We start from the raw sequence: 11,577 nt of genomic DNA, 5'->3' as shown, positions 1-11,577 counted from the left end.
CACATTGCTCTGCTCCATCTGTGCTCCAAAGTGACTACAGTGTGACCCAAGACATCGGAGCCCCCTCCCTCCCAAACTCCGCCTTCTAAACCTATGGATTCAATAGTCCGGACTCACATATCGCTTACTTTGGCCCACCATCGGGTACTGGAGTACTGGTCTCCTCTACGAGCTTCTGGTGGAGGAAGAGGTGAAAAAAAGTTTTTTTTTCAGCGCCAGTGTCAGTCTTGTTCACTAGTGTTCACCATGGGTTTGCTGCAACTTGGATGTCTTGCCTGGATACATCTTACACTTGCCCTGACTGTGAGCGGGCTGAGCCGAACAGAGCTGTTCGACTACGGGGTGCAGTATGGGGATCAACCTCTGGAGCCGGGGTCCGACCAGACGGAGGAGCTCGCCCTGGACCAGACTCTTTTCTTTTACAAGGATTCGTTTGAAAGCGTTTACGTGAGTAGGCCACCCCATTCACTTACTCCGCTACTTCTTTATCATGCACGTTGTACTGAGCAGAACACCTACACACAGGTCCTTGCCTTTTTACTTCTGATTACATCACCAATGAATGAATGGGGCTGCGGGCAAAGGAACGCGCACGCTCGCGCTCTCATCCTTAAACGGCTGTAGTGCCCCCAACAAGCGTGAAATACGCGTGCTTTTGTTATTGATTACCGATGAGGGATCACTGACCTAATGATGAACTGAGTGTGAGGTCAGTAGCCTATAGCGCTCGCCGTCTACAACTTCGAGGTTAATGTGAACTCACTTGGAGCTTGGGTAAAAGATTACCAAAACCTCCGAATCGATCACAGAAGTTTGGCAACCAATCAGATTTGGAATGTTAACAGCTAGCATTTCGTCTTACATTTAGCTGATCAAACTAATCAGTTCATCAGTGATTTGAGATGTTCATAATGTATTTTAAAGGTATTCTACAATCGCCATCACATGAGGGCAAAGAGCAACATTGCAAGAGCTGAGAGAGAGAGAAAAAAACGGCTGATTGCGATATGTAATTTGCATGTTCATTAATGCCCATGGCCATGAATGCATGGGATGCGTGTGAGTGAGAAGAGGCCTTGTTGGCTGATGAGAATGTAGTTGAATGCGTTATGGAGCCTCAGCGTGCCTCAGCCCACACACATGCCGAGATACACACACGCACAAACACACATCGCATAATTTAATTCACACATATCTATACTTGCACACATGCGTGAGCGTGCACCCTCTCTATCTCTCTCTCACTCTCTCTCTGACTCTCTCTCTCTCTACTTGTACACACACGCAGGCACACAGCAGAGAATCACATGCATACAACTTTGTGTGCATGTATAGGCTACACAGAGACCATTTCTCGCTCACATACACACACACACACACACACACACACTGGCCTAAGAGAGAGATGGATGCCTCAAAACTAAATATTTATGCGGTCATGTCTGGGCGTAGTGACTGAGTTGAGCATATACAGATATACAGAGAGCAGAGCCGCTCAGGGGTGTGTTCTGACCTTTTACGAGACCCTGCCGTGCAAAGCCTAATCTTCTCTCTCTCTCTCTCTCTCTCTCTCTCTCTCTCTCTCTCTCTCCCTGTCTTTCTGTCTCTCTCTCTCTCTGTCTTTCTCTCTCTTTCTGTCTCTCTTGCCACACCCATGGACACACTCCCCACCACATCACCACTCCTCCGCACATCTGCACAGCCTTTTTGCTCTCGCAACTCAATTCAGTTAAATGTATCATGCTTTAGGGCGTCATTTTGTATGACCATTGAAAGGAAGTTGCCCATGCATACAACACCACACCACTGAAACACATTGATACACAGCAAATACAAATTTCTTTCTCTCTCTCTCTCTCTCTCTCTCTCTCTCTCTCTCTGTCTGTAGTGTCTGTGCCACCCTACATCGTTGTGAGTTGATATAATCAAGTTTCTTGTGGTTAGCTGGAGGGTGGCCACTACTTGGGGCCAGAAACAACTTAAGGTCTTGTCCTCAACGATCATTACGAGTCTTTTACTGAAGGAGACTACAGGTCTCTTTTGTCCTAACCCAAAAACATCAACCCCTGAGGGGGTAAAGTCAGACTTGCTCCCCCACACTCTCACCCTCCCTCCAAAGCCCCAAACCTAACTTCTTAACCCAAACCCAAAGCCCCAAACCTAACTTCTTGCCCCAAACCCAAAGCCACAAACCTAACTTCTTATCCCAAACCCAAAGCCCCAAACCTAACTTCTTAACCCAAACCCAACTTCTTAACCCAAACCTAACTTCTTAACCCAAACCCAAAACCTCATTAGTGGGCTTTTGTGTCTGTGACATCACTGCACTTTTGTCCCCGGGATCAAAAGCCACAGTCGGCCTCAAAAGGCCTGACAAGATCCCGAGCTCCCCTCCTATTGTCTGGTCTTATCTTCAGGCACCACTGAGCTCCTTCTCTCTCTCTCTCTCTCTCTCTCTCTCTCTCTCTCTCTCTCTCGCTCCGTCTGGGTGCACTAAATACACTCAGACGGGAGTCAATCAGAATAGCTGGCTTTTGTCACCTTTGGTCATTATTCAAACACACTAACACACATACAAACAGAGATGCTTATCACACTGAGTTAAGTGGTTAGTGTGTTTGAAAGAGAGAAAGAGAGAGAGGGAGAAGGAGAAGGAGAGAGGGAGGGGGAAAGGGTGAGAGGGAGAGAGAGAGAGACGCTTTCTCTGAAAACACAGTTCCGACATCCATTCCCAATCTGCAGACAGCGAGTCATCTCTCAGGGTTGTCCTGCTCCACAATCTCTGAATACAGAGGGCTTTTAAGACAATGTTGTTTTGCATGATGATCTTTAAATACAATCAAATCCAATAGAATTTACCTGACTCTTATCTTATAAAAACAAATTTGCTATGGTTCCGTAACTAACCTGTTTCAACACCCCCCCCACCCCACCCCACCACATCCCCAACTGTGCATTCTTCACTGATAAAAATGACACACATTCCATATAGTCTCCGAAAAAACTATAGGGACTGTTTGTAGAAGAATGTTCCAGAATGTTCCAGGGGAACATACTGTCCCCTACTAGCTCACACTTCAGTGTCTTGCATATGAACTCAAGTGGCCATGGGCACTGCTTATACTGTGTGTGTGTGTGTGTGTGTGTGTGTGTGTGTGTGCGTGTGCGTGTGCGTGTGTGTGTGTGTTGTGTGTGTGTGTGTGTGTGTGTGTGTGTGTGTGTGTGTGTGTGTGTGTGTGTGTGTGTGTGTGTGCGTGCGTGCGTGCGTACATTTCTGTTTTTTTTTTAATGGGACCAAATTTTAAGATGGACCCTGGGACCTGAGAATTGACTACAGAGGCAAATAGAGTGAAACTGTGTGTCACTGCTTCAGGGGATTTTAGATATTTAGATTAGATGAACAGGAGTGAGTGTGGAATGAGTGAGTGTTTGTTATTGATATTTTCTGTTTATTTCCCCCCAACTTATTTGCTATGTGCTTGAGCAATGCTGATACATTAGAGCCATGCTAATGAAGAGTCTCTGTGCGATGAGTGTCTCATGAGCATAACAATATAGCAGTAGGTGTTTAGAGTGAGCTGTGAGACTCCTCTTGTGGTGCTGACTGAAGTGAGAGTGTGTTTAATGCACTGCAGTGATGTCAAATTTATGAGCCACGACGGAAGCCTCGGCTCCGCATGCAGAGCGGATTTTAGGAGACTTGGCAGTTCATGGCAGTTCAGATTTGGCCTCTTCTGGTTGCATGTGGATTATACCTACATCTTCTGTCTTTGATTATTGGATATGAAGCATGACGTGTCAGGCGTTTAGTGCACCCTGTTGGACACTGAGCACGCTGTTCGTGTATTTATCATTAATGATGAGATCCACTGCAACAGATGGTATTTCGTGACTTTAACACTTAAAGACGTCTTTGACTGATGTCTTGTGTGTTCTGCAGTGACTTTTTATAACATTACATGGATATGGTATAACAGAAGTCATTTTAGCACATTCATTTGGGGAAAAGGCTCACTATAAATGCAGACCTCCTATGACCGTATCATTCCATGTAATATTATAGGGCCTTTATGATTAGTAAAAGTGAGGCAAATTTAATTATTTTCTTGAAGTGACAGCGTTTTGTCACTTTTAACCCTTTTGAGGTTAACTTCACCCACATGACTCTGCATTCCTGTCATGCCTCGTTTAGCCGTCGGCCCGCCTCAGAGTAAAGGCTGCCTCTAATCCATCAACGGACAACGACCACCCCCCCTGGTGTCTCCAACCTCCTAACCCCCCTCCCACCACTCTCTCGCACGATCTCTCCTTCTCTCCCTCTAGGCGATAGAGTCTATAAGTGCTTCCTGTTCCCCTTTGGACCCACTTCCTGTCTGGTCTCTGTTGGGTTGCGCTGCACTCCCATGGCGACTGTGGGGGGAAGGAGGGGGTTTGCCAGGCTGTAAGTTGAAAAAAAAACCCATCTATTGAAAACATTTCTGTCTGTATTAAAAAGTGGAGGGGGGGGGGCGTTCACTGTGTGGGTAGTGATTAGGTGGTAGTGATATCTAGCTGTGTGGCAAGTTAAAAGCCCCCCCCCCCCCCCAGATTACTGCTGGGGCCGATGGAGGAGCTTATTGGGTTGGGTTCAGGTCTGGTTGCAGGTCACTGCTCAGCTGAAGCGGCGTGGCATGTTTTCTGTGGGAATTTCTTCGTTCCCCTCTTCCATATGATTCACATGCACTCCCACCCAACTGTGCACCTGGGATTTCCTTCTTCCTCCTTCCAACAGATGCATAGCACGGCCAGCCAGGCAGCCAGCACCCGCAACCCCCCGTCGCCCCCCCCCCCCCTCTACTCGCCTTCCCTCTCTCTCTCTCTCTCTCTCTCTCCTTCTCTCTCTCTCTTCTTCTAGCTCTCTCACTACTCCATTTCATCCTTCTCTTATGTCCACAACACTCACTAGAGGCCTCTGTGCTTTCCCCTCCATAACGCTTTCAAATCCCCGTGTCCAAACCCAACCCCCCCTCCTCCTCTCCTGGTGCGACAGGTCGAGGTTGTGTTGCTCCAGTCACAGCCTTCCCGGGCCCCTCCAGATGGCTTTGATATTGCCCCCCCCCCCCTCCCCGACCCAACCCCCAATCTCCTCACCTCCCTCAGCTGGTTGACTACCCCCTTCACCCCCCTCCTTTCCTCCTCCTCCTCCTCCTCTTGACACTCCTCTCCTCCTCCTCTTCCCCTCTCCCCTCCTCCTCTACCCCTCATCTCCTCCTCCTCTCCCCCTTCTCCTCCTCCTCCTCTCCCCAGGGCCACCTCTTAAGTGGCTGGTTGTAGCACTGGAGCTCTGGGACTGGGGAGGGGGGGGGGGGGGTTAAAGTGACTGGTTGTTGACTTCCTTGAATGTCTGGGGAAGGTGCAAATATAGGGTGATACGGCATAAATGCCTTTGCAGTCTAAACGAGCAAACAACAAATAGACACTTCATTCAATCTCGGATAGTAAGACTCCGATTGGGATAACGTGGTGTTTGGCTGCTCTTCACAGCTATGGAACTGATGTCTGACTGTCATTCTTTCTACATTACAAAGTCTTTTTACAGACCATTTGTTGATTCTGATGACTTGATGATTTTCCCATTGCTATACTGTGCTCTGGAAACCACAGTTCTAGCCATACTAACAACCAAGCTCGACGTAACTGAACCGATTCGATTGGGGCGAAGGCGACGTTTAGTGGTACTGGAGACCTGATGTTGGTGGCTGGGGAGGGGGGTTGTTGAGCATTACCCTGTTGCTGTACTACAGTTGGAGATATGGAGCGCTGTCTGTCTCCGTGGGGGGAATTTGGGGAATTGGCTCACGCATGGTGTCATTAGGGTCTGAACATCTGGAAATGTCATGGAGGAGACTGCTGCATCAACTCTGTGTGCAAAAGCAGGTGCTCTCTCTCTCTCTAGTTCCTTTTCTGTCTCTCCTTGTCTTTCTCCTCTCTCTATCTTTCGTTTCCCTCGTTGCTTAGATTCACATTTTCTTACCATTTTTTTCTCTTCCCCTTTTCCGTTGTCTCACTCCTCCTTCTCATGGAAGTGGAAGCTTTTTTCCTCTTTCATTTTTTTTTTCATGCAGTCGGATAAGTGTCTGAGATCTCAGTAGGCTAACGTTACTCCTAAAGAAATCACCCCCCCCCTCCTTGGATTCTTTGCATATCTCTGCAGCTTTGCGATGTATAAAGAAAGAGAGAGAGAGAGAGAGAGGATGAGAGAGAAACAGGGAAAGAGAGATGGGAAAGGAGAGAAGGAGTGTGTGAGAGGTTTAAACTGGCGATGTCTCCGGTTCTCTCCACTTCAGCGGTCCCCACTGACCCTGAACGCGGCCCAGTTCTCACGTCTACGTCCCTCTCAGCGTCCTGCCCACTTAAGCCTCAAACACGAGAATCTGCTCTGACACTGGTCTCTGATTTTCTCTCTCTCTCTCTCTCTCTCTCACACACACACACACACAGACACATGGAGAGAGAGAGAGAGAGAGAGAGAGAGAGAGAGAGAGAGACTCAATCACACATATTTATTTACAAACACAATGCATAGGCCTACACATTTCTAAAGATTTAGACCCACATACACAAACTCATGCCTGTGAGCCAGCTAGTTGATATTATTCTGCAACTATTCTGTGTGTGTGTGTGTTTGAGGAGAGTGGAGATATATAGCCTGCTACTGCAAATTGCCCAGAGACATTTTGTAAAATGTCTTTATCTATTTGGAATTAATTCGTTTTTTAAGTGCATGTTCATTATGTTTACGATTACGAAGACTAAAATTCTCGGCAGAATTTGTCTCAGAACATCCCAGTGCGGCCCAAAGGCCTACATGCATCCCTCTTCAAGAATCATCCCGTCCGTTTACATTTTCGACCTCGCTCCCTGTGGATGCTGGTTTTGTAGTCTTAGCAGCTCAAACAGGCAGACCCCGCATTCTCCAGTTCGTCACAGAAGCGATTTGTGACAAGAAAATACGTAGGCTAATGTGAAAGACATACACTGTCATGAGTAGGCTACAAAAAGAGGTAAGCTGCCTAAAAAGGTTGCATCGCATTTCACTCAGATCACAGACCCTTTCAATGTGGATTGGGTTTCTCATCCGTGTTTACATAGCGGCTGCAGGAAAAAAGAGACGTTGATTGCGCTGTTTTATTTGCTTCCGTTTAATGGGATTGTCAACTTTTACGGCTAGAATAAAATAGAGATGCGAAGGCTCACTCGTGTCTTTATTCTTCAATGCCTCTTAGTGCTGTGTAAGCACACACACCCTCTTGATTTTTGTTTACTTATAGTTTCCTCTTGACTCTTTTCTTGACGAACTGACTGCTGCTTTTTTTTAAACAAACTGACCAGGACAGACAAACCAGGAAACGGAGCGACCCACAGTCTCCTTTCAGAAACACGTCAAATAAGTCTTTTGTTGTCGTGGTCCCTGTAAACCACTGTAATTTGTGGTCGACGGCGTGGTGGAGAGGAACTTGACAGACGAGGAAGGATTCTCTGGCTTTATGGGGCGCTAGAGTAAGCGGGAGTGTCTGAGGCCTTGGGCTCAAGACATTTCCTGAGCGTCTCTCTCGTGTCTAGTAAGAGTTGTATCTTCAGGTCAAGGGCACACGTTTGGTTAAAATGTGCTTGACATTTTAAAGACCCTCTATTTGTGTTTCTTTACTCAGAGGGGAATAAAGCATATTGAGCCTGTCGTGTGTCTTTACAAAAATAACTGCAGTTATGGGAGTAGTGCAAATTGCAATGCAGTACAATGCAGTTTGATGTCCAAAATACTGCAAATACTACAGTAAAGTGCTGTAGGCTACAATGCAGTTGCAATGCAATGCCAAATTGTTTTATTCTTCCATATGAACGGCAAGGAATTCCTCAAAAACAGTTTTGACACTCAAAACAACTACAGTGAATTTGGCATGGATTTTCTCAGAGGGGAACAAGTCTGTTGACATTTAAGTCTGAATTTGCTCAAGATACCTCATTTCTTCATTGTGTTATGGTTTGGCTACATACAAACAATACAATGTTATTCCAAAAAAAAACAGGGCTACTTCTTGCTACTTTACACTCCAAATCGTGGGAACTTGCTGGAGCCGAGAATGTAAAATGGCAACTTTGCTAGTTAGAGATATTATTCTCCTCAGGTCACAACCTCCCAGCCTCTGTCCTGCTGTGAGGGCTTGTGAGCTTTGTCGGCTGGAGAGGGATAGTAGTGGTGGTGCTGATGGGGGGGGGGGGGCAGGTGGTTGGATGTAGTAAAGTTTTTTGTTTTTTTTTGGGGGGGGGGGTTGGGAGTCTGGTGGGTCACTAATGTCTGGGGCGGGGTGGAGACATGTTGGAGATTTACTAGGGCATTCACCCAGAAAACTCACACTGTGATCTTACATAGGGTGCTATTTGGCCTTTATGTTAACTGCCCCCCCCCCCACACTAATTCAATCGTTGACTTAAGTAATATATTGCTATATTGAAGCTATATTGAAGCTATATTGAATGGATATTTTCTCGTTTTAAGTGTTATAATCAGGGAGTGTCTTTGTGTTTTATTGTTGATAACAAACTGAACTTAATTACAGAACTCTTTTACTAAACTCTTACAAAGGAACTCATTGATTGTGCAGTAGTTTCTTTGTTTTGTTCGCTGCTGTAAACTTTAACATACTGAACTCTACCACAGATCAACACCAATGGCTTCGTGGCCCTGGCAGAGGTCCCAGAGGAGTCAGAGTACCTGGGCCAGATGCCGGCGGCCTTCGGCGTGCTGGCAGCCCTCCTAGGGGACCTGGACACCAGCGACGGCGTCGGTAAGGTGTACTACCGGCAGGACAGCAGCCCGTCCGTGCTGCTGCGCGCGGCCGAGCACATCGGCCAGGCGTTCCCTGCCGACGACGAGGTGGAGCCCAAGCACGTGGTCATCGTCACCTGGGAGAACGTGGTGGCGCAGGGTGTTCCTGGCCGAGGGGACGGAATTGAGTCCAATGTAAGGGCCACACATACTCAACACACATGACCCCACACATACACCCAACACACATGACCCCACACATACACCCAACACACATAATCCACACACACACCTAACACACATACCCCCAAACCCAACATACAAAACACACACACCTAACGCACATATCTCATTCACACACACCTCAACACATAGAAGCTCTAGTCTGTATCTTTTAACTGCGAAGAAAATACTTTTTATTTTGCAGATTTTCTGTAGAAGCTTTTTCCTCTGTGTGCATTTTAACTGAAGTGTAGATACTTAGATAATCTATACACCTTCAACTACAGGGCATGAACAAGTTTTTTACTTTTTACAAATTCAAACTCCAAGATATAAACTTTTTTTTGTCTGAGACACACATACTGTGTAGTCAATGTCAAAGCATCTGTTTCGTTGCAGCATAAGCACTGATAAAATGTTTACTCTCTCACGCCACTGTAAGTCACTGTCAGGATAAGCTGGTGTTTGCCGTCGTGGCAAAAGGTGGTATTAGCTTTACTGTCAAGTGGGCCACCTGCAGTGGAGAAGGTGGGCCAGCTCTCAAGAGCTTTAACGAGATCCTGTCTCATGAATATTTCTTTGAAAGCCCCCAAAAGGCTTTTATCTAAATTGACTTAGAGCGCTTTTGTGAAGGCAGCAGGCATTTGTTTATCTCTGTGTGTGATTTAAAGTTTGTGAAATGCATAGTCGTGCCAGAGACACAGTGCCTGCCATATGGTTCTGGTCAAAGAATAATGGAAGACCAGTAAACACACTGTAGATGGCTCCTTTTAGCTGACTTAAGAGTCCTTATTTCTCTTTATTTACACAAGATACATCATTCTTTGTACTTTTCAAGTGTTTCCAATGACTTTACATCCTAATAACTACCCTACTCCAAGGTCTGTTTCTTAAAACATACCCTAATGTATAATACACGGTAATGATCGGTTTATTAAGTAGCCTACATGGCATATGAAAGCACACTCTAATCTAAACTTTAGTAAGTAGACCATCCTGTTAGTCAAGATTATAAAAAAAACAAATGGTCGATCATATCATTTCCCATTTGTTTGTTAGTCTATGTGCTATTGGGATTGGAAGGAACCCAGACGCTTTGCTGTAATCACAGTGCCATAAGTCTAAGGATATGTGAGGACTTATAAACAAACTGTATAGATCCTATCGCCAAACCACAGTCCGAAACCCCTCCTTTAAACAAACAAACTTCAACACGTAGCCTATGTAAAAAAAAAAAAAAAAACCCTCTGTCTGCATCCTTAGCAGAGGAACACGTTCCAGCTGGTGGTGGCCTCCATGGAGTCGGCCTCCTACGCTATCCTGCTATACCCGCAAGACGGCCTGCAGTTCCACTCCACAACCATAGAGGGCGAGAGCAAGCCACTGGAGGTGGGCTTCAACCAGGGCCAGGTGGCCGGCTGGTTCTGGAACACCAATCAGGGCGATTACTACCGCGTCACCACTGACGACGAGGTGTCCATCCAGGAGTTGACCAAGTAAGTGCCCAACCGGTTCTTTTGGATTGTGGATGTTGAGACTATGATGTACGCTTCCAGTCATCTGTTTATGTTAGATCTATGCCCCCAAAGATATAGTTTCATAAGTCGAGTTGCTTTCTCTTATTTGAGACCAAAATGTGTGTGGTTGATAAGTTTAGGCACCAAAACAAGTTTACTGATATTTTGAAGTGTGTCATCTTTATAGCGAAAACAAACCTCTTCCCCACAAGTTCGTAATGTCCCTTTCCTTCCCTCTCTGCCTCACCCAGGAAGACGAACTCTGGCCGTCGCGGCGTGTGGGTCTACGAGATCGGCACCTCCCCCTTCTTCACCTCCATCCACTCGGGCGAGGTCGAACACCTGTCCCCCGAAGAGTCCGTCCCCGGTGTGCTGGTCCCCGACACCCCAGAGAGGGGGCCCCAGTACCCCCCCGTCAACCCTCCTTACGAGACCGTGACGGACGCATATGACGAGTACGATGACGAGGACGAGACCCCGGAGAGCCCCTTCCCCCCGGTGCCGCCCACCCGGGCGCAGCCCGTGTACCCGGTCCAGTTCCCCATGTACCCCGAGCCCACCGACTCCAAGCCCGTTTACCCAGAACCAAAGCAGCCGGAACCCCGCAGGCCCCAGGTGGTGGTGGTGGACGCAGATGACCTGGATGTGGATGGTGAGTCAGTCTGTCTCAAAACAAGCTAATGTGCAAACATGAATTCTGAATTGGATCCCATGAATCCTGAATTATGGCCCAGTCATCAGAAGGTCAATACTGGGTGGTGGGTTAACTCAATTATGCATGCAACAGTTGTGGTATATACTATATATATATATATATATATATATATATATATATATATATATATATATATATATATATATATATATATATATGTATTGTATATAAAGTATATATATTGTATACATATTGTATGACAGTATCAACATTTTCAAAAGGACCTTAGCATTAATTTAATGGTCATTAACTTTGGTTGATTAACTTTTGTAATTATCCTGGTATTACTGTGGATCAGAGAGACAGCTGTATTTTTT

General features: G+C 46.3%; 1 protein-coding gene across 1 annotated transcript in view; it reads left to right on the top strand.

Annotated features, from left to right (window-relative positions):
• Window positions 1-171: 171 nt before the first annotated feature.
• LOC143142057 (nidogen-1-like) overlaps window positions 172-11,577 on the top strand; it is a 39,030-nt gene continuing 27,624 nt past the window's right edge. The window contains exons 1-4 of the mRNA XM_076302768.1: window positions 172-447; window positions 8,699-9,001; window positions 10,292-10,524; window positions 10,797-11,197. Coding sequence (XP_076158883.1) covers window positions 247-447; window positions 8,699-9,001; window positions 10,292-10,524; window positions 10,797-11,197 — 1,138 coding nt within the window. The 5' untranslated portion in view covers window positions 172-246. The remainder of the gene's footprint in view (window positions 448-8,698; window positions 9,002-10,291; window positions 10,525-10,796; window positions 11,198-11,577) is intronic.

Source organism: Alosa pseudoharengus, unplaced genomic scaffold (genome assembly GCF_046254945.1).
Source record: "Alosa pseudoharengus isolate Yale_2024_CS ecotype anadromous, Long Island Sound unplaced genomic scaffold, YU_APseudo_1.1 YU_APseudo_1.1_scf_1, whole genome shotgun sequence".
In the NCBI taxonomy this organism is placed as follows: Eukaryota; Metazoa; Chordata; class Actinopteri; order Clupeiformes; family Clupeidae; genus Alosa; species Alosa pseudoharengus.
The sequence above is the reverse complement of the archived record's forward strand: the minus strand, read 5'-3'. Positions and strand labels throughout refer to the sequence as shown.